Genomic DNA, 24901 nt, shown 5'->3' on the forward strand with positions numbered 1-24901 from the left:
GGACGACAGATCATGAAGATAATAAGAAAAAGAAGAAATAGCATGCTTGGCCATCTTATTCGACACTGCGATTGGATCACTGTGCTGATAGAAGGAAAACCAGGAAGAGGAAGACCAAGGATAGAATATCTAGATGCAGTTACGAAGAAGAGGCCTTATCAAAGTATAAAACAGCTCTCCCAAGCGAGAGAAAAGTTTTAAAATTTCCATGTTGCCCACCAACCTATGGTTGAGGTGAACAAGAAGAAGAAGCTTTAGTGGTATGACTTGTAGTCTTTTGTAGTTCATTTACCTTCATTTCGTTTATATGGGGTGTTTCACTCGGTCTCGGCATCTGATTTTTCCCTTACAAATGTCAAAGTATTAGGTATGATATGAACTTTGCTGTAGATATACCATGATGTATGAATGGTTGGATCGGTTTAGCGTCTCTTTTAGCAGCGATTCTGTGAAACATGGATCTACAGCTTAGTGTGGGATCCTAGTCATATGAGATCGGTTGAGAAATGAACCCCGCTCTCCCACATCAAAAATGCACACGCTAACTATATGAAGGAGGTTACTATGGTATATGAGAAGCATGGTAACGTCATTGGAGGTGGTTCCATAGTCTTCTAGCCCTTGCGCTAGCAAGCACGTGGTGTGCTAAGTTACAATCTTCCGTAAGTAAAGAGGTTATTCCCATTCGTTCCAACAGTTTTTTCAGTGCACAACCATGAACTCTTTAACTACTTGTGGTTCTCCGACAAAGCATGATTTCACCTAAGTGGGATCGTGAATTTTCGGCTGTGGGTTACTGAGAATTCCCACAATGTCTACAGAATAGTTCTTCATGATGAAAAAATTGAAATGTAATGCGTTTTATCAAACCATTGTATTATTATTGGCTCCACTGTTTTCAACATAACAATGAAATAAAAGGTAGGAATCTTCCATGAGTGTGTAAATCAGTTGGAAAATGAGAAACTCTGTAATGGCTATTTTCAGCAGGATATCGCCACTTGCCGCACGTTCAACATCTTTATGCAATAAATTCTGCTGTTTGAAAATCATATCATTTTTAAAGTACTTCGGCCACCCAGATCGTCTAACCTTATCTCACCGAACTTCTTTCTGCGGGCCATGCTGCGAGATAGCATTTGGGGAAAATTGTTGTGACTCCTGATGTGTTGGTGACTACCTTCTGTAGCATTGCAGGAGTGCATTGATGCTAATGCCACCCTCTTTCAACTCTGGGTGTGACGTCATCGTGCTTCTCATACACCGAGGTATGTTTGTAGCAAATTTCACTACACTCAACTATAGGTTGAGTTTTATAAGCGAAAATCGGGGGTCGAAAGTGACTTAAACAGCCTGTAATTGCTTCTTGTAAAATCAGAAAATTTGTGACTGATATTCTCGTAAAAATTCTAACTTTTCAAGTCTTGTAGATATACAAAGTAAAGTTACGTTGTACACATAATAAATTTACTTTTATAAAAGATATACATAGTAGAAAGTATATCTCAATATGTGCTTATAGTAATTTGACAAGTTGTGTGTGGAAGGACAAACATTGGTTTGTGTACCAATAGTCAAGTTCACAGGAATCCGTTAAAAGAATTGGCCAAATTTGTCTACATTCAGGTAGGAGGAACTGCAAAAAGCAAAAGCAATTAAAATAAATATTGTAATAACAAGCACCAAAGCAAAAGGGGTGTAAGCACGAGTGTTTTACAATCGTTATGTAACAAATCAAGCTTAATAATTAGTGGTGGTGAAGATTACAGCGATAAGAAGTATAATGCATTAATATAAAGAAAGCTAACGCAGGACGCAGGGGTACATTGAACAATCTTTTATGTACTATGTATCTTATAGCATCCTTTAGTAAATATAGTGAATTATAATTTTTCTTTGTAGGATATTGGATGTGTGCAAGAGATACGCATTTGTGCCTGATACATGTAGAACGGCTGCTGCTTTTATGGCGTCCAAATTCTTAACTCGAACCGATGTCAAAGAGGTCCATTTGAAGCCGTTTTTAGAATGGACAAGCGTGAGTTATTGTATTTTTATTTTCTTTTTTTTTAAAATACTGTTTTTTTTTATTTATTTTTTATAGTTAGTCAGTTTCTACTATCAAGTATTCGAGAAAATTATAAGATGAGCAAAACCATAGAATATTTAGAAATTAATAAGAAAACTCAAATTTATGAAAGTGTTTGCTCTGCTTGGGTTTCTGCCAGTTTATGAGTACTGTCTTTAAGAAATAAATATACTGTATTTATAAGTTAATAATATGTGTTTATACCCTGACATGATGTCTCGAACTAATATTTTCTTAATGTGGCGATCGATTAGTAGAATGCTCGTTATTTTAAAATTATTTTACTACCATATTAAACTGAGATACCATACAACCGTTGGTCAGCATTTTTATTATTATTAAACAGTATTTTGAAGCAGGCTATTCATTCACATTCAACGTTGAATTCCCTCCCTTGAGAGTTAAAAAAAAAAAGTCATTTCAGCGTTCCCCCACCGACCTGGAAAACCTGGAAGTGTCAGGAAATTTTGAGTACAGATTATCACTGCTCAAAACCTATTTCTCTTATAGCTTTATCCGGCTACTTGGTAGGAGATATTTTATAAAATAATTTGTTTTGCAAAACTTTTCTACCTACACGCGCACTATATACATGTAGAGGCATAGTAGATTAGAAACTGTCTGGACGGAAAAAAGTATAGTTGCTTTTCAACATTGGATATGGACATCTAGGTTTGTAAATCGAGACCTGGAACACCTGTAAAAGGCAGGAAATTCGTACTCGCCAAATAAGTGGGAACTGGCATTAGTTAGCTCAAAAAGAATTTCAAAATAATAATAATAATAATAATAATAATAATAATAATAATAATAATAATAATAATAATAATAATAATAATAATAATAACACCACCACCACCACCAACAACAACAACAACAATAATAATAATAATAATAATAATAATAATAATAATAATAATAATAATTTATATTATTCTTAGTAACAAAAATTGTTCTTACCACTCCGTAAAATCTCTCAGACGCTGTTCTGAATTTTCAGTGTTGGGCATCTATGTTCAGAAGTATAAGATTATTGAAATAATTTGTTCCGTAAAATGACGGAACCGTACATTGTTCATAGGAAGTTACTAATACTACAGTGTTTACAGTTACCTTCTTTTGGACTACCTTATTGTGGTAAAGAGGTTGATATATGTGAGTGATCCGTCCATCATCGACATTATCATTACAATCTTCTTTTTTCTCTAGCTAACTTAACGAGTGATTGATGGTCGTGTCTTAGGGTAAACTCCGTACTGCGTGAAGAGCAGTAGAACGGCGGTGTGCAGTGCACTGAATAGACTGGTGATAGTATGCAATGGACGATCTTTCTGATTTCCAAAGAGGGCAAATTACTGGCGGCCGGCTATGTGATTCGAGCGTACCGAAAGTAGCAAAGTAGTGGTGGGTGTATCGCGAGGGACAGTATCAAAAGTGGTGAGAACCACAAAACCACATCGACGAAGAGGAACAATGATGGGAAGAAAACTCTCAGTGACGTTCTGCCGAACTTTAAAGCAAATTGCCACTCAGAACCGTTGTACGATTTCGGTGCAAGTGACTTAGAAACTCAAGCAGCACCTCTCCATAGCCTGTGTCGACAATCACAGTCCGCCGCGATTTACATGACATTGACGTATGTAGACGGATTGCAGGGGCATAAACGCTGATAAGGGACCTTAGTGCTTTAGAACGATGCCAATGGTGTTGCGAACATGCAGCATGGATCGCTAATAACTGGAAAGTGGGATATCAGATGAATCATTCACCTTATTTGAAACCACTGGCCGTGTTTGTGTGTGGCGAACACTGAAAGAAGCCTGTGATATCCGCATTGGCTCTGCCCAACCGTGAAACGTAGCGGCGGTTCTGTGATGCTATGGTTGTCAGTGAGTCTTGTGCGGACGCTTACTGATCATGTCACTGGCCGTGATTTTATCTCCATTTTATGGGACCATGTGCATTCTATGATCTAGATGTTTTTTTCTGGGCAATGCCAGCACATTCCAGGATGATGGTGTGATTGTTTACACAGATATAGCTGTTGCGGCATGGTTTGAGGAGTATCGACATTAAGTTGGAAGACCTCCCTCGGCCCGCCCAATTTCCAAACTTGAACATAATTGAATATCTGTGGTCTAGTTTTGGAGACAGGAAACGGCGCAGATTTCCGCCTTCCTCCTCTCTCACAGAAATGAGTAATGTACAGCACGCGGAATGACGTAATATTCCACTTGCTATTATTCATGACATCTTTGACTCCATTTCACGTCGCATCAGAGCTATTCTAAAGGCGAAACATAGTTGAACGTCATATCTAGTAAGTTGATTTTTCTCAGCTGTTTTCACTAAATTGATGAGAATATGTATAATGATGCTTACATCACAACGATAAAATTGAATGTATTGTAGGAAATCATGTTTTCAAAGTCCCGCTTCAAAGTAATGTAACTAGTTATTTGAAAGAGTCAGCTCAATCAATCAGCACCAAAAAGCAAATACAATTAAGTATTAATTTCATGAATATTATCGAACTATAAAGAAAATAACTACCAATTAAATTTTTTAGACCTATTTCTGTACAGGAAAGATAACTAAATTTTGTACAAGATGTATCAAAAACTCGGACATCTGTTCTGGACTAAAGCTAATGTTCGAATTTTTTTATTATTATTAATACTTTTTAAGGTACGACGTTCTTTGCTCCAACAAGAACACACGTAAAATTAGGCAAAACATTGAACACGATATAAAAACTACTTCGTGGATAACGTACACTCATGTCCAAAATGATTGTCGCATATCTATAACTGTCTTCTTGTAAGAATATAATATGATAATGATTTTGCAGGGTACTTTTAATACTGCTGCTACGTGTATAGTCGGAAAATGTATCTTTGTGGTAAATTTCATAGGAAAAGAATTATAAATATGAAAATTAGAGCGAGTAAAACAAAATGTTGCTAAATGGACAAGAAAATTCTATTTTCGTTTTATTGTTCTTATTTGCTGCTCTGTTGACATGAAATTTGCCACATACATGTCTTTGCCAATTATGCACGTACTAACATTATAAGAAATACCGGCAAAATCGTTAACAGATTATACTCCTACAACAACCTATTTATAGACATACAACAATGATTTTGGACATGAGTGTACATAATAGTGGGCTTGTTCTTGGAAAAAAAATTGAGACATCAGACTGAAGAAGCGTATTAGATATTCTAGAAGATGAAAATAATGTTTACTGTTGACACGTTTAAAGAGAATATTCGTGATATGAAGAAAGTGAAGATTAAGTAACTAACGATAGTTGAGAAAGACATAGTCAAAATGCTTGGAGAATCAGAATTGATATGCCAGAAGTAAATATAGATTCTGGTCAGTTGCATGATTGGAAAGATGTGACTGGTCATTGAAAGCTAGTTGAAGGAAAGGAAGCACTTTAGCTACATTAGTGAAGATGAGAGCATACACTGCAACCTGGCTTAGATTAACGTGGTGTACCAGAGGAAGGCAGTTTATAGTTCTAGAGAATTTCCGACGGTGTGTGATTCCAGTTATCATGCTTAATATCAGCTTTATACTTTTTTTTCCCCCCTAAGACAAAGAACTCCAACAAGGTATTTTACTGTGTAATTTTGTTAGATACACTACAATCGACGTACCGTGTGGAAAGTTCTTAAGAGAGTAAAATAATTTATTTCATACAATAAAGTTTTGAACGCTACCTATAAAGTGTGTTGAAGATGCTTCAGGCTTAAATGTATCGAAGAGTTTTGTGATGAAGCAACATGCAGACTTTTGACTGCTGGGCTGACGGAACATGAACTAACTTACCCGCTTGCCAGCCAGATGCTTTATCAATTTCACTTTCAAACTTCCAGTTAACAGAAATATATATATATGCATTTTGTTGAAATATCCAAACAGTAGATCTCAGTTATGGAAGCCTTAGTGTGATGTTATTTCATCATTTCTCTATGTTTACTGATAGAATTAATTTAAATAATTGTGAATGCAGTACAACATCGAAAATAATACTATCCGAAGTTTTTAAGATGATCTTAATTGAAAAAATAAAAATATCCAACATGAGATATTACACGAATTTTGAAAATATATAGTGGAATTATTTTGCATACCAATTCAAATTTATTTTTAACATTTATATTCCAGTCTTCATTGTACTTTCTTCTTCTGGTAGTTACCGCTTCTTACTCAGTACTCAAGCTGTATTTTCAGAGTGATTGTATATCCCGTGGTAGCGTCGTGAAGATTACATCTAACATTAATAGAACATTTTAGATGCTAATCAAATCCAATTAGAACATGATGCATAACCATTACCTATTTCCTGTATACCTCGAATTTTGATGTGTCTCTGAACGGTGTGGCACGGTGTCAAAAGAGTGATAAAGACCGTACAAATGTAAATGTACAATGTTTTTTAATGTAAAGGGCTATGCTGCGATTATAATTTGAGTGCGGATTTTATGAAACTGTTTTTACACTAAAAACACCGTATTATATTTATGCGAATAGACGCATAGCACGCTAAATCTTCCTCATCTGAAATACGCGCATTATTGGATTGCTTCGACAAAATACAAATAGATAACTCGTTAATAGGAGTTTGAGCAATGAACTATCAAGAACAAAGAAAACTGATCATACTGATAGTAATTCAGTTGGCAAATCACTTATACGGCAAACAAAAGAAGGTAATTGTTCTAATTCAGCGGTTAGTTTGTTTTTAATTCTTTCTCGTTGTCTTGTATCTAATGATCCTTAGTCCAAATAATTTCTGTTGTAAGGATCATGTCGTGGTAGTAGTATTTCAATATGAAATTAATCTCTTTCAATTTATTAACACTGTGTGTGATTTTGTGTACTCTTAATGAAATTTTAATTGTCAAGAATGAAGAAAAGTTTGTTTGAGTGCATAGTGATGAAAATATTGCAATTTAAAATAATAATTAAATATTATTTAATTTTGTTACAGAGCGTTGTGCAATCAGATACAGGATCGATTGCCCAATGTGGAGCTTTAGAGGCTATAGCATCTATTTTGAAACACGGAAAACGCGAAGACCTTTTACCTCATGCTCCAGACATATTGAAAGTGATGCTAACAAGCAAATACAAAGATTCTCCAAACACTTTGGTCAGAAAGAATGGAATTAAAGTAATTCAGCGAATAGGTAAGATTCATTTCTTATGAGTGAATGATACATATTATGAATGTTTTCTGTATTCTTTTAAAAAAGTCTCCAGATATAATCTGGCAATCTTATGTAGAAGTGTGGCTTTTCGATCAATCTTACGAACATTTTTATTTTACTGTTGTATAACACTTTTATTAAGTTACCGAAAGCTGTACGTCCTTCAACTTGCGTGGGATTAAAGTCTTTAGAACATGGCGTGAGCAAATATTTCTGTTGGGATAGATCCGAGTCAGGCAAAAGCCATATTGGACTCATATGAACACACAAAACTCCTTCTTCCGTAAGAGAGGCTGTTGGGAAAAGTTGGATTTCAGGTGGTGCATTTGATTGTGGATTTATTCTAGCAATATGGTATCGTTTTTCAATTTTGAATATTAAATATATGTACTATTGAATGGGCTACCGTCACATATCTGTTGTTGCAAACTGTGTGTTGTGACAAATATGAACGAAAAGGAAAAATAACGCGTAGTGTTCAAATGTGTTTTATTGAAATATATGATTCTTTATACGGGTGTATCAAAAGTCTGGGGCCAAAGGGCAACACCGTTATGGGTAAAGGTAAGCAAAATTGAAAGGAGGTAACTTGTTGGAAATAGGTGAATTACAATCTAAAATTGTAGAATTTTCCAACCCACTAACAGTTTGGGTTCCACACCGGTAAGGCACCCTATGTTAAATTAAAAAGCAACATTGCCGGTTCAGCAGGCAGTTCTGTTGGACCCGTACCATACCTACTATACAGCATTGTTGGGAAACAGATGCTTCCTTACATAACAATGTGTATGTTCTTCATGTCATTTTGTGTGCTCTTTCGTTCCGTTCGAAGAGCCTACTTAACTGAAAAGATTGCTTGTTTTTTTTCTTTTTTTTCTTTTTTTTTTTTTAATTTAACATAGGACACGTTACTTGTCTCCAATGGCTGGTACAATTGAAAAAAACCACCATTTTAGATTGAGAAATATCTGTTTTCAACAACTTTCATTCCATTTTTTTTAAATCTACTCATAACGGAGTTGACCTTTCGCCACAGACTTTTGATATACTCAGTATCAGCGTTTTATTTAAGCGGTCACATCACAATTTGTTACACAAAGTTACAGAAATACGATGCAAATGAAATGTTGCTGCGATGCATCTATTGTCACAGTTTATTACAGATGTCAACCATTTTTGCAACAAAAATAACATAACATAATCTTTCCTTCATGATAAAAGGGGTTTCCCTTGATCTTACTTATAGTTTATATAGAAAACTCAACATGTATATTTAGAAGCCTCTTTGATTCTCAATAACACATACCAATCCAGTCTACTGTGCAGTACACACCTATTAGTGAAAACTGACCATAGAATTGATGACAAAGAGACCATGTGCACTTCAACACATGGCTTATGGAAATAAAGCACCTTAATGAGCTTTCACAATGCAGGACCTTAGCGTGCTTTTTGGAAATTAGATAACAAGCACCCCCCCCCTTTTCTTCCCTTTTGTTGTTTAAACTATGAGTAGTAGTTAGTAGATAGTTATTTCAAAATGTTGACAAAAAAATCATTTTGATGCTTCCTCTTGTTTGTCACTGAAATGACGAAAGAAAAGTACCGCTCGGTTTACAACTTCTTTATTAAAAAAAAAAAAAAAAAAAAAAAAAAAAACGGACTCGAGCAACATTTGGCTGCAATAGGCGTTAGGAAATTAATACTTCTCTGAAATTAAGAATTTGTTAGAAAGAGCATGGTTCAATTCCTGGCTGTATAATGCCAATTTCCTGTTGACGGCATTACAGATCCAACCATAGGCGGAGCTATGGGGAGCATTACTCCTCCAACTTTTTGACAAAAAATAAAAATGTCACCTATAAGATCCTTTAATTCTCATTTGTATTTACCGTGCCTCCCAGCAGACAAAAGGTGTGCCCCCTCAGGAGACAATTCCTATCTCCGCCCATGGATCCAACGCGTAATGAAAAAACTCTACATGAACACATTCAAACCCAGGTGCCATCGTAGGCAATCTGTAGAATAAAGAAGTTGTATTTTCCTGGAAAAGAAAGACTGCCATTACTTCTTTTTTGAATCAAAAGATCCACAGTATTTCAATCAAAAATTTTCTTGAATGCCTTATATCTGAAGAATTACATGTAGTGTAATTAAACCCAGACCATCACTTAGTAGGATGTGCTTATTCCGTAGAAAATACGAAAACTCGATTTAGGGGCCCTTCAAAAATTTTGTGGCCCCTCATCCAGAAACTGTTGGCCAAGATCGCAATTTTTCGATGCATTTTTTTGGATCATTCCTAAAATTCTTCTATTTTGCTTTTCATTATCATACGTGTTTGTTATATAGAAAATTGTCAATTTTTATTTCATGTCTACCTAAAATAGTAAATAAATGTCATTTCTGTTGCTGCCGAAAAATGCTATACAAAATTAAAAATTGCGATTCAAATTTAAGTTTGTTTCCCAAATTGCTAAGCAAAAAGCAAAACATAAAAAAAAAGCTGCCTGGCTTATATTAGTTGGTACAGAGGAATCCCAAAGCGGGAATATAAAATGAATTACCAGAAAATAGTGGGAGCATAATCACTGTACTAACAACGTACTATATGGACCTTTTCGTTTATAGATTTCAACACACAAGGAGAGGGAAATGTAGGAAAAGAAGAGGGAGGAAAAACAGGAAAGGCTGAGATTCGTTCCAAACATGGCGTCCATCTGGACCTCTCTTAGCCATCTCCATTTTTTTTCTTTCTCCCCTTCCCATTCAACTACAAACCGTAGGAAAATGTCCAAATTGCACCATTTTAGTGTTGTGAATATATTATATAGAGTATATAGTAAAATATTGACTTTCCTTTTTGCTATAGGAGGATATATTTTGTTGATCTTTAACATTTATAAGCGAGAGTGTAAATCTTCGGTTAATGTCAAGGAAACCATTTAAAATATTGAACAGTATATTGTAAATTTCCTCTCATAATTTCTGTATAAATGGTGCATAAAAATATTAAATTAAAACTTATAAATAACATGGGCCTGCATAAAATATTTTTTTATTCATATTATAATATGAAAAGAGAGATGAAGCATATTGATTTCGTTTTTAATTTAAATTGAAATATTGAAACTAGCCAAAAATGTCTCAACCTAAACGGCCGTTGTGAAATGTTTGGAGACATTGAGAGGGTTTTCAATAGACATAAAGATCATACCGACGTTTGCTACAATTTGATATCCCAAACCATTCCGGAGATGAAAAAGAAAAAGAAAAACAATGATATAATGCTTAAAATTACTTATTCGTGGGAATCTTTTAAAACAATTTTTGACATACTTTGCTTCTATAACATTACACTTATACTTTTTGGCAGGTGTAATACAAGTAGTTATACATAAATTTTAGCAGTGTGGTACACTTTACTAGTATTTACCATACCTTAAGAAGGTTTGACATATCAAAATGCTAAACGAAATTATGAAGTTCACATTTATTGAAAGCTATCTAGAACTGGATGAGGCACTTATCTAAAGAATTTTTGGAAATAAGTGCTTTAAAAAAATCCCTTAACATATTTGTTTCTATTTATTCGAAATCACTCATATCACGATCGTAGTATGCGGCACTGTGGTACGCTATGTATTGCCCCGTCCATCTCACTTATGTTATTATTGTTGTAAAGGCCACCAAACTTTTGGATGTTTGTAATACTTTGGGTTCCTTAGTTTGCAACACTGAATAACAAGGTTTATATTGTAAGTTTTACGTGCAGAAAACGAACACAGAATACAATCTGGCTGGCTAAAGTGGAGAAGGATGAGCAGATTGCTGTATGACAAGAAAGTAAGATGTAGGTTAAAAAGCCGTGTGTATAAATGGAGAAACGAAGATTATGTGAGAAAGAGAGTTGGAAAGCTAGAAGTACCACAGATAGGAGGAAGAGGGGAAGACCCAAGATGAGATGGAAGAACAATATACAAAATGGTCTGAGAGAGCCGGTATGGAGAATAGAAGACTCCCAGGATAGAGGAGAGTGGAGGAAAAGAATTACAGACTTGAACACCGACCCTTATATAAAAATGGAAAAGGGCGAAGACAAGGAAGAAGATAAGGCAATACAAAACATTACCATTATAAGTTCCGTATCTGACTCGTAGGTCTGGAATCCACTGGAAATATATAATGCCAGAAGTACTGGCGGAAATACGTAATGCTTGACCCATAATTCTCTATGAAATATATTTTCACAACTTAGCAGCTTTGTATAATAGTATAAAACGGGTCTTTAAGATGCCGAATTTCTATAAATTACCTATATATATATAATATAATTTAGAGTATTAATATTGCTTAAAACAAATTTCTGGAGCAATAATCAGTTTTTGGTAACTAATTCTTAATCTTGATATGTATATCGGAACTTCTTTTCTTTTTCTAAACAGCAACTTATGGAAAGATCACGGATAACATCCTTGATCATAATAACTTAGACTACTGAATTTAAAGTAAGTCAATCATCTTACGTTAGCAATCATATAATGCAGAAAAATCGTATATTGTTATAAACCACAAATTAACAAATATTAATAATAGGTACAACAGGTAAACAAAGAAGTAGAAATTAAAAAATAATTAGCTAAACAAACATTAAGATAAAACAGTATGAGAAACAGCTTTTAAAAGTTAAATACAGAAAACGTTGATCAGTGGATACTAACGAAAACAAAATGGTGACGGAAGGAAATTGTATCCGTTTCAAGTCTGGCAAATTAGCATGAAGAGACAAAATTTAACAAGATTGTGTAACTTGCCACATAGTTCGTCGTACTACTCTGGATGTATTGCATAAAAAGTAGCCTGAACGCGTTCTGTCGAGAAATGCTGATGTGAACCAGCCGCCCAGATCATATGATCTCACCCCTCCCGCTCTCTATTATTTTCTATGGGCCTATCTCAAGTATCTGATTCACGAGCTGAAAAGGAACATTGAACACACCATTGCAAATTATTGCATAATATGTATTATGTATGCAAAAGTGCTCCAGAATTGAATCTGCAGAATCCATTTCACTACTGAAGCAGAAGAGGCATTGAAACGACGTTATCTTCAAAACGTACTGCCATTGATAGATTTTTATGTCTCATTCTGAAGTTCAGACATCATTATTGGTAAAACCCTTGAATCAAGAGATGATAAATTTCAGTCTAGAAAGCCATAAGAAGTGGCATTAGGAGCCAATACGATATTATACATAATTCAGTTGGGATACACCTGGCTGGTCTTAAGTCTTTTAGAGTAATTAAATTTCGTCTATTGGTGCACATAAATAAATCAAATATTGAAATGACAATTTCTCCATACTAACTACAGTGTTAATATTAACTTCAGCTTCTTATTCTTTAAGGTTTGACGTTCTTGAAAGTTCGTGTAGCGAAATGGCGATATCAACGAGGCACAAGATCTTTAGCTATTAATCTTTGTTGTGGGGACTCAAAAGAGCAGAAACCAAGTTTACCTCAATCAAACACGGAAATGTCTGAGACAAATGACGATGATGATGATTCCATCGAGGTTCCTGATTTAATTGAAGACGTTATGGAGGAATTAATGCAAGGTTTGCGAGACGCGGACACTGTAGTAAGGTAAGATATTCAAACTTTTATCAGAATTCAATTTCAATATGGAGGGTTGAAAGGACCTATTGAACCAATATGCTGTAGCGCCATTGAAATGAATTGAAATGAAATCTTTTAAGTTTTACGTCCCACGGTTATGCCGGTTAGGCTAAAGGAGACGGTGATGATGAGAGATGAGTGAAATGGTGGAGTGAATAAAGTGGGAGGAAACGGGAAAACCCCGAGAAAACCCACGAGCACGGTGTTTTTTCACCACAAAGTCCACACGGCGCGAGCTGTAGCGCCATTGAATTCGTTGTTTATCATTGATATGGAAAAGGTTAGAACCGCATAGAAAGACTAGATAAATGTGGTCATTGATATGGAAAAATTTACAACTGCATAGAAAGATAATAATAATAAAAAAACTTAAATATGTGTATCGCAAGTGCATTAATAAACTAACTATTTAAAATGTCAGAGTATAAAATATTTGTGTCACGAGTGTAAATCATATTTACATTATTTAGTCGATGTAGTACTTGAGTGCTTTGCGCAAAGAGCATCTGTTAGCAACATAATTGATGATAGGAATTGATTAGACACTGTTCTTTATATTAGCGCAGTGCAGTACACCTGATAAAGTTAACATAACTTCGTGTAATATGGTAAAGGGCTTTGCTGATATAAACTTGAAATCTCTTAATAGTATTTGCCAGTACTTTAGTGTGGTAAACTCATTTTGTTCTTTACACAACAGCACATATTTACAAAATATAGAATATGTTGTTATACTTTGTATAATACAACTCGTCGTTACAGTTTTCTCGTTCTTTTCAATATATATTTCCGTAGAAATGCCATATTATGTTTCATATATTGGAAATACAGATATTTTTTATTTCTTGATTTCAGATGGTCTGCTGCCAAAGGTATCGGGCGTGTAACAAATAGGCTGCCGAAAGAATTAGGTGATGAAGTTGTGGAATCGATATTACAACTGTTTACTCTGAGGGAATTGGATAGTGCCTGGCATGGAGGTTGTTTAGCGTTAGCTGAGTTAGGTACAGTATTTATTTATTTATTTTATTTTATTTTATTTTTTTTAAATTTACTGTTGTGTTTCAAAAGTGCTGTTATAGGATAGAGGAAGAAAAGAAGATATAAGTCAGTGGTGTCGTCGTTATACACTTGGAGATGCAAAACTATATTTTAAAAAACCGTGGTAAGGTAATTTGCAATACCTTTGCAATACCAGCGTGAAAATGTGCAAACGAATATCACAGGGGATTACAAGGTGGGATTATCTGGTGAGCTTACCAACGTCTTTTTAAAGTATTAAACTAATATTGAATAAACCAGCATTCTGCGTAAGCTCCAATGAGTCAATGGTTGTGAATATAATAAAAACAAACTCCTATAAAGTTTCAGCGTCGTAACAGTGCCTTCCTCAGATTGTATTTTATCTTCGTCAGTTTAGCGTTTATTCTTTCATCTTCCTTTGTCTTATTCTTAAACTTTTATTGTATTATCTTCCTCAAATTATATTTGAATTGTCTTTTACTTTCCTCAGATCACCTTGTATTATCCTTGTAGGCCTTGACGCGGTGAAACTGATTTCTTTATTTATAAATGAGCTTTCTTCCACCAATAATAATAGTTAAAGAGTGCTTTTATTTATTTTTTCCCTTAGGGCGAAGAGGCTTGTTGTTACCTCTGCGATTAGAAGAAGTCGTTCCTGTTGTTCTTCGTGCGTTAGTTTATGATGAAATCAAAGGAAACTATTCTGTAGGGTCACATATTCGTGATGCCGCTTGTTATGTTTGTTGGGCATTCGCTAGAGCATATGACGCTACTGCAATTAAGCCTTACGTGAATCAGATAGCAAGTGCGCTTGTCGTTGTGTCTGTTTTTGATAAGGAGGTAAGTGTTATATTTGTATACGTATAAAATTCTGTTTTGCTGCTTGCTATTACGAAACACTATTAAACAAGGTGACTTCTGTAACAGATGCACTATATGTAGTTAGTCTATTTACCAGTAAGTTTGAAATAGAATTTAAAGAACTTTTTGTGCTTTACGTCCTTATGCAAAACTAAGATTACAAAGGGGAGTCCTATTATAGTGATACATTCATTGTAAAAGCGAGGATTTTAAAAAACATAAAATAAATAAAATAAAAAATAAGTGAAGCATTGGATCGTCCTATTTCCCCACCAATTTCAACCTCAGCTAATAGGAATAATTTTTAATTTTCCAGAAAACCACAATGTCCTACTTTGTGGTCGTTGGATTATTATGCTTTCGTTAGTTATTTTGAACGTATTCTTAGAATTGGGATGGGGACTCAGTTGATCCTCTGGTTCAAAGGATCCCAGGTTTGATCCTGGCCATGTGAGATTGTAGTAAAAATAACATCGTGTCCGTAGGTTTCCTCAGGGGTTTTCTGTTTCCTCCTAAATTCTTATTCCGAATAACTTGAAATAAAGTGAGTAATTTACATGAGAGATTCGGTAAGAGAGTAATTTTTCTACTCAAGAAAACTATTCAGTTAATCCTAGCACTGTCAAAGCTGTTGATAAAATACGGTGTGAAAGGCAGGTATGCACTTTTGCTGGCGACGTAACAAAATGTAGCAAATAATAGATATAGTTTTTTTTCTTTTAAATAAATGTTTTTATATTAATAATTGTGCATTTGCTGTGTTTTAGGTAAATTGTAGGCGTGCAGCGTCTGCAGCATTTCAAGAAAATGTCGGTCGACAGGGAACGTTCCCACACGGCATTGACATACTAACAACAGCCGATTACTTTGCTGTAGGCAGCAGAACAAATGCATTCCTAAATTTGGCGTAAGTATAATAATGACATAAATGGAACCGTTTTGAACACCAGTGATGATCATTTGTTAAGAATGGAGTAGTGAAAGTATATCAAGATTCATCAACTAACAATACTGCATAATTTTTTGAGTGAGGAAAACTTGTAGTAATTCTCTTCGAAAGGTTATTCTACACAGTGTGCTTTATATGTTGCCTTCTCCCCGTTTTCTGGGAGCCACTAGAGATATATTCAACGATGCAAATTTTACAATCTTTGTTTCCTTTGCTAGTATTGTGCTCTTAACTTTTTACTTACCAGTGTTAGAACAAAGTATTAAGAGTGTTGCACAGCACATCTTGATACAGGCATTCTTAGTTATTCTGAAATCGACCATTTGAAATGAGGAAAAACGTGTTCCAAAATTCAAGTTAGGTTGGAATTTACCTCTCTGGTTAGATTATATTAAGAATATTATATGAATTATACGCGATCCATGGGAGTACAGAGATTTTAGTCGCCGGAAAGAGAGGAGGAAGACGTGAATTATGAAAGAACTTGGATTTATCGGAAATATTCATTCATATGGATTATATGAATATTCAATCTTCCATAGATTTTGGCTTATATCTTGCGTTTTGGCGCTAATTCCCTGGAAGAGATATTAATGTTATTTGTATATACGCAGTTAGTCACGGTTTAATCTTCAGTTTCGATATTCTTTCAGTGGTACTGTCGAAGCTTTCTTTACCCACTTTTTCGTGTATATGAAAATTCACCCCTATTCAGTAGATATAATTAATAATTTGAAAAGCAGGAAACGAAAATTCCTGGAACTCTGTATGACCCTGGATCTAACGTGGCTAAGTCAACCGACTTGTATTTAATTTCTCCTGCTCCTGTCCCTCTGTCTGATAAAGCATGATCAAAAGTACATATTATTTACTTTTGTTTGTGTCTGTGTTATAGTGCTTCTGTCTGATTCCTAGTATTTTTTCTGTGCCTTCTTCACTATTTGTTTCTATCACTTATATATAGTTTTATGATTACAGTTCTCGATCCTCGAATAACCAGTTATCTACTGGTAATTGTTGGAATCATCTGCTAAGATTGATGTTGTGATTGAATAACCTGTAACGTGAAGCGTATAAGTAACTGCTATACTATTACTGTATAAAGAGAGTTGGGAGAGGGAAAGAGACTTTGGCTATTACTTACCAAATTTTGTGTTAAATTTTACCCACGAAGCTTCAGTATTTATACCGTGTTTGCGAAAACTCGACGAAAACTTCATAATCAAATATTTCTGAAAGAGTTCCTTTCGATTTTACTATCGTCTGCGGAGAGTAAAATACATTTAATTTCCTGTAATTACCTCTATATTTTATTGTATTTGAATTTTAATAAGATACATCTTCATAAGTATTAACTGATTATGTTCTGAAAGATATCATCATTGATTTTTATTCATAAAGGTTTTTTTTTTTTTTCTAGTAATTCTGAACCACTGGTATATCTTGTAGGATAATGGAGACGGCTACCAGGAATCGAACGCGGGTCCACGAAAACTGTGTGGATAACTGACAACAGCTGTACAAAAGAAGTAAGATGAGTTCAACGAGTATATAATACTTATAAATAACAAACGTAAATTAAATGTGGCTATATCAACTTATTTTTAGTGTGAATCAAATATAAATAACCTAAAGCTGAAATTTAACACTTGGGTCGTATTTGCCCTCCTATAAGCTGTCGTCACACGGATTTGTGAAAGAGTTATCGAAGCTTGTATTGTGTGAAATGATTTTATTGGGTCTTCTAAGGTAAAGGGAAACAAGTTACAAGTTAAGAATTATGGAGTTCTTATGTTTATTGTACAGAAATAACATTTTGGGCATTTTAAATCATTTTGGTTGATTTGTACTTTCTTCTCAAGCATGGTACAGTCCGCAGCAAAAAAACCTGCAACATGACCATGTAAGTTTATTGTGAAACGACGAAGTCTTTTGCTTCAAAATAAGTGTGCAGGGGAGGACGCCGAGGTTTTTCCTGGCGTGATTCGTGCCACTTAGACGTTATGTTGCTTCCCTGCGCTATTAGGCGTAATTTCACAATAAACACATGCTCATGTTGCAGGTTTTTTGCTGCGAACTGTACAAAACTATATTACCAATTGTATTGTACTTAATGTAAGTAGAGATATAATAATTAACATCATGTTATTCACTGTACATCCTTTGATTACAGTCCGTATATCGCACAATATGAGGAGTACACGTATCCGCTTATTAACCATTTAGTCGAAAAGAAACTTGAGCATTGGGATCCACCTATTCGAGAACTTGCATCTAAGGTAAGTGATTTCATACGTTTATGAGGCTTTCGTAGATACTTTAACAACATTTGTTATTTCTGTGTGGTGCTGGGTATAGTCATTTTTATATTATTGTTGTGTGCTTCTGTGTAGCCGAAAGATTTGGGTTCGAGGTCTGGATTCGTTCCCTATTAGACTAACAATTTTCGGTGTTTACCCGGTTCATTTGTTGATTGGTTGATCTGGATTTTAAAACGTACGTTTTAATCACTATGAGACCTACAGTTTAACATGGAATCCGAGCCACATGAACTTCTAGGAACTCCTTTGTGGTTATATAGTTATCTTACGCGCCTTCGATGTGGAAGACCCGAGTTCTATTCCCAGGGGAGCTCATGTTCGGATTCTACTGTACTGTTAAGCTGTAGATCCACCTCTCATATAATCTCAGTGTTAAAAGGTACGCTAAACTCCAAATCAATCCATCAAAACATGAGCTGCTATCGGGAATTGAAATCGGTTCCCTTGCACCTAAGCCGGAAATAACAGCAATGAGAGGAAATGTACTGCTCGGACACTACCCTAGTGATATGCTTAAAGAACTTAGTAACTAACATAGTAATTGCCTTTCTACAGAGCTATAGTGTTGCTTTGTGTGAGAATTTGCAGTGTCGAAGGAAACCCATTGAACTTAAAACACATGCTAAATTCAGACATATTTTGTTAGAGCGTGTGGAGTTCACAAAATCATAAAGATAGACTTACCTGAAAAACCTGTATTATCAATCAGTGAATTCCATAGTCGGTTTCATTAGTCATTCTTTTTCAGAGCGAAGAAGATTAAATAAATAAATGTAATGATTGAAATGGGAAAGGGTAGGGGGGGCTGCGGTGGCTCAGTGGTAGAGGGTTCACCTCTGGTGCTTAGGGTCCCGGGTTCGATCCCAGCCCCCGCCAAGAGAAACTTTATGGTGGACAAACACCGTGTGCGTGGGTTTTCTCGGGGTTTTCCCGTTTCCTCCCACCATTTCATTCAATACTCATCATCACCGTCTCCTTTAGTCTAACCGGCATAACCGCGGGACGTAAAACTCAAAGATTTCATTTCATTTCATTTTGAAATGGGAAAGAGGGGAAGTTTTATTTGCAGATTCACATATTGAAGCTTATGTTGTAGAACCTGTAACGAAATGTGTGGAAACCCAGATGGCAGGTGACGGTTGGATTTTCCGTGTAGCCAACTTGTTTACAATGTTTACACTTGTTAATTTCAATATTTTCTTAAGATTGACTAACACATGTACGAGGGTCATTCGGAAAGTAAAGAACGTTTTTGTATAAACACTTTAATAACTGATATACAAAATCGAAATTTGTGTTACATACTATGTGATACTTAAGTTACTTTTCGACATAGTCGCCGTGTAAATTTAAACACTTGTCATACCGTGGTACAAGTTTTTCTATGCCTTCGGCATACACAGTTGCCGCCAAACTGTTGAACCAATCACCAACAGCTTCCTTAAGTTCATCATCACTGCCGTAGTGACTTCCACCCAAAAAGTCTTTCAACTTTGGGAATAGGTGGAAGTCACTAGTATTCGTGCAGCCCATCAATAGTGAATCGCCTATCCTCTTGAATTTTCTTCCTTTGAGTTCGTCAGTCACAACAGAAGGCCGGCCCGAGCGTTCCTCATCGTGCACATTCGTCCGTCCGTAATTAAACATAATGCACCACTTACGAACTGATGCTTCATTCATTACATTTCCATACACCTCAGTGATTTGTCTATAAATTTCTATTGGACGCACTTTTCTTGCATTCAAAAATCTTATCACACTACGAACCTCACATTTGGCGGGATCAGTAATTGTATCGCACATTTTACAGTCGCACAGCGAAGCAATAACGGACCGTAGCGGATCGCAGTTGGTGCCAGACTGAGACTAAAGCATGCCCAGGTCAATAGCCCAGCGGCAGCGGGGGTGGGGGAACACGCGCACGCGCTAGCGCAAAACGTTCTTTACTTTCCGAATGACCCTCGTAAAATATAAAATTCAGTAACGACTTAAGGAACTAAACTGACGCATGATCAGAAATATTCACTTGCCTTAATCTTTGTATCCATCTGTCGTACAATAATTGCCAAAATATTCCAGTGGTAATTCTCATCTTCCTCAGCGACATTTTCTTAAATAAAACAACTCCAAATTTATTACATCACATGGTATCCATCGTTGAAGTACAGCAGTATCAAAGAAAAAACGTTGTTTCTAGTAATGAAAGATATGCATCAACAACAAAAAATGCCCTATTTAAATATTTTTCTTCCCTTTTAAAAAAAATTAAAATCCTTCATATGAGAAGCATTCCCTCTTTATTTTATTTTATTTTTTCCTTTCCTTCTGAAAGATGTAAGAATGTCAGCTTCTATAAAGTGACTGTGCAATACTGAACATTGTTGCTGCTATTGAGAGCATTGTCTGGTACAGTCTTTCTCGAAACTGATATTTTCTATTGTTAAATGCTTTTTAAAGCTTAAAAACTTCGCCATACATCCTATGGGACTTCGCTACACACTAGTTGGGAATCACTCTTTATAGTATGATGAGCATAATAATAAGTAAAGTAAAAGAAAACTCACTTATATAGTATTTTACCCAGAAAACTGATTAGTGTATTCAGGTCCGAATATACAAATGTGCGCTTCATTGCTAACATGTCTTTTCTCAATGTATTGTATTGTATTTGAAATGTATAAAGTGTGAATTTATTTGTGTGCTTATATATGTAGGCGTTGCATAATCTTACACCAAGAGCACCCGAGTATATGGCAAAGGAGGTGATGAAAAAGATATTGACACGAACTGAAGGCATTGATCTGAATGCACGACATGGATGCATTTTGGCTGTTGGAGAAATTCTTCATAGCCTTACCATACTAGCTGAAGAGTCAGGGTCAGACGTTCGGAAATTTATTGGTGAGTTTTATATAAGGTATTCATGCAGTAAGTTATTTACATGTTTATGTCTTTCATAGTTAGTTATTCCCTTTCATTCTTACATGAACAAAGGGCTTCCAATGCAGTCACCATTTCTTATGATTCCTTATGTCATCTTTTATATGTACCATATTCTCGCTGGGTCATTCAGGACGCTTCTACCGCTATACTGTTAAATCTCTCTCTCTCTCTCTCTCGCTCGATCGCTGTTGTAATATGCTGAAACAAATTTTCACACTGAGCAATATTAGTTTTCAACTTTTTTTTTTTCCAGCGTAGTAGTTTTCGATACTTACCTGACTTCTTACCTTAGATATAATTAATTAATCGTTTTTAAAAAGTGTTAAAATACTGGTATTCATAATTATTCCCTATATCTTAATCTTGCGTTTCATCATAACCAGACTTTGTTACTTCTGAAATTACTGACTGCTAATGCTCATTTACCATTTTCTGGGTTAAGTTTACCGCTTCCAGGTCTGTTTTCCATTCATGAACTGACTCATACGAAAAGTTGTGACTTCCTTAACACTTAAACCGTATGCCTTTACTCCAACTCTTAACCGTATGCCCCGTCTCTCAGACGGCCACCGATATATGCATATGCAGTTTAAGAACAGCTTTGGAATGGTTTATACTTTTCTTAAACACCTTGAAAAGCAACAAGATATTTTGCACTTACACATGTATATACACACAAAGGGTGTCTCAAAAGTTCCCTGACAAGGATAACTGTTATTATCAGAGTTACAACAAAATGTAAGAGGAAAAACCGTCTCCAAATATGATGGTTTCAATCTAAAGCGAAGTTTTTTTTTTTTTTTTTTTTTTTTTTTTTTTTTTTTTAATTGGATAATCGTTTGGGCTGTACACTCTTTATGCGCCCAATGTTAAATGGAATGCAACGTTGCCATTTACCTGGACCCACAGTTACTGTCTTTTACGGTAACAATTCGATGGCCAGCCCACATTTCAAACAGTAACTTCATTCAGTTATGTTATGAAATAAGTGAAGAAAGAAGTAACAGACCAATGAGAGCTTTTATTTCTACCGGATCAGAGTCTCTATAAGTAAGTTTGATAGTGGAATTAGAATTTTTTGTCTTGCTATAGCATTTCTTTTGTTTGTCTTCAAAACAATAACATTTATCATTGCATCTGTGAAAATTAAGGACCACACCTCATGTTTGAAAGGATTTTGTCGGAGCACTCGAGCCTGAATAGTCAAATCAGGGAACCTACCTCTAATGATGTTATGCTGTAAAGTCCTACAGTTCCTAGAGTCTCTTGAGAAGACCATGTGTAACCATCCTTGACAACATAATTTGCCGGTGAAACATAAATTTGTACAGGATCAGGCGGTAACAATTCATCTCCTACTGAATTATCTTCCTCCTCATCCTCCAACTCTTGCTCCTGTATCTACTTTTACACCACTTGTATCGTTAGGATCGTAATCCGAGTCTGAGTTTAGAAACATCACTTTGTTCGGCCAATAAACGACTAATATTTGCATCAAAGTCACTATCAGTTGAACAAGCAATATCTCCACGACTAGTACAATGCCTTTCCATTGCGAAAAGATTCATAGAAACATAGTTCATTAAAAATAAAATTAAATAAATTAATTAAAAAAGAACACCAAATTTAAAACTTTTATACGCTTAACCGTATGCCCCGTCAAACAGACGGGGAAAAAAGTAACAGTTCCCGTATGCCCCGTCTGTCAGACGGACTAACTCTCAAACATTCAACTGCTACACAAAGATGCCGAGCTCGTATTGAGTCGTAGAAATTCCCAGAGGTGCAGGATGAAAAGGGGGAAAGGTACTGTAGAGGGGAGGATTCTAGCACCTTCATTGTTGCTACACTATGGAAATAAAAATACCACCCCGTCTCACAGACGGGGCATACGGCTTAAGTGTTAAACTGTTTTCATAAATTACATGTTTGAATTTTCCTTGTAGTCTGAATAATAAATAAATAAGAGCTCTGTACTTAGTACTGTAGTGCGTACTCATTATAATGTCATTTAACATCTAAGTAGAAATTCAGAAAAGCAGTTCAGGAGTTCTCATCTTGTAAATTATTCATTGGAACTTTGAAAAATCCAAGATTACTAATAAAACTCCAACTGACTAAAGCAGTATATATATTTTAAAATTATATATTTGGGTTACAGTTTCGGCTATGTAACATAGCCTTCCTCAGACACAAAATGAGAGAAATATCCAATTTTGACAGCTTATATATATATATATGTATATATATTTGAGCCAATTAAAAGTTTACGTTTACAGTAATTAAAAATTTAGTTTTTAGAGCCAATTAAAAGTTCATGTTTTGTAAAGAGAAAGTGGGCGTGTTTTACACCCAGATTATATATAAGCTGTCCAAATTGGATATTTCTCTCATAATGTGCCTGAGGAAGGCTGTGTTACATAGCCGAAACTGTAACACAAATATATAATTTTACTGACCAAAGCAGTACATATATTTTAAGAGTTCTCATATATTTACTTATACTGTGCTTTTGTATGTTTATATATAGGCCATAATACCTTCTATAAGCTAAAGGCATATTTATAATTAGATGTAGAACGCAGGGAACACACATCTAAAGTGAGTTTCTAATACCTTCTTAAAGTAGCTGATAATGTTGTTAGAGCATTGCGAAAAGTGAGAAATTCACTTAAAAATACATTCGTTAATATAATTCGTATTCATTTTATTTTCTTTTAGATGATGATAGTCTGAATGAAATCAAACAGTTAGTTCTTCGTTTAAAGGAGAAGCAGAAATTCCGTGGGATTGGTGGGGACTTCATGAGGCATGCTGTTGCGGTTCTTATACAAAAAGCTTCCGTATCTCATCTACCATTTCATGGAGAAGACGTCATTGGTGAGTTCATTTTGTCCATAAGTATAAGGATCGCATGCAGTTAAATGTAATGAAACGGGCTATGGTTGTTATAAGCTTAACACTTACCTTGAATATTATTTTTTGAAACATCAAGGATGCAATAAATTATTTGAAGCAGATTTGTATATTGAATATATTGAATATAACCAAATATTGAATATGCTTCCAGCAGATTTATTTGTTATATTACCTTGATTCCATTATTTTTGTCGATATCACAACATTCTGTTCGTAAGCAAATTTATGAACCTAACAGGCGAAAAATCATGAGGAATGCACGGAACCAAGATGTTTTATGTTGTGGTTGAAACTCACTTTGCTGAGGGTAATAAGGTATTTGTGTGTGACGCAGAGTACAACTCAATAATAAGTTAGTAACCTGGCTATGAAGTTCTATCAGTGAATTATATTTGAGCTAAATTTCAACCACTGTAGTTTTTACGAGATTCCTTCAGTAAAGAAGAATAGGTAGAGGTTTTTGTAAGGGGAGAAGTGAGTCACTATATACGAGATTAAGAAGATTAATAAAAAATAAGTTTGTGATGTTATATGGCTTGCTTTATGTGTTCATGTCCCATGCAGAACAGATTAAGTTTTTGTTTCGCTCTGGATAAGTTAGTATTATGATGCAAGATTAGTGCTCATGTACCGGTTCGTTAAATATATTGCTTTTTCTGGCAAGTAAGTTATTCTAAAGGGTGATTGTGCTATTTGCTACAAACTGGTAACAAACCTGATGATTCTGTAATGCTATATAAAAATTTACATCTGAGGAATTGATATCAAGGAAAGTAACCAACTAATTAGAACAAAGTAGACGTTGGTCCTAACAAATGCATCTTTCTTTCAAATAAAGATCCTTTGCAATTGTTTTCAAGAAATTGTAAAAGAAAAGTTGGAGAAACTT

General features: G+C 35.1%; 1 protein-coding gene across 2 annotated transcripts in view; it reads left to right on the forward strand.

Moving 5' to 3' along the window:
• Positions 1-24901, forward strand: part of Tbcd (tubulin folding cofactor D) — a 97209-nt gene that overhangs the window by 31489 nt on the left and 40819 nt on the right. For both annotated transcript variants that reach the window (XM_081748995.1, XM_081748996.1), the window contains exons 3-11: positions 1903-2038; positions 7098-7296; positions 12726-12963; positions 13852-14000; positions 14630-14859; positions 15648-15787; positions 18003-18108; positions 20865-21051; positions 23815-23973. In XM_081748995.1, the coding sequence (XP_081605121.1) occupies positions 1903-2038; positions 7098-7296; positions 12726-12963; positions 13852-14000; positions 14630-14859; positions 15648-15787; positions 18003-18108; positions 20865-21051; positions 23815-23973 (1544 nt within the window). The remainder of the gene's footprint in view (positions 1-1902; positions 2039-7097; positions 7297-12725; positions 12964-13851; positions 14001-14629; positions 14860-15647; positions 15788-18002; positions 18109-20864; positions 21052-23814; positions 23974-24901) is intronic.

Source organism: Thermobia domestica, chromosome 2 (assembly GCF_964235325.1).
Source record: "Thermobia domestica chromosome 2, izTheDome1.hap1.1, whole genome shotgun sequence".
NCBI lineage: Eukaryota > Metazoa > Arthropoda > Insecta > Zygentoma > Lepismatidae > Thermobia > Thermobia domestica.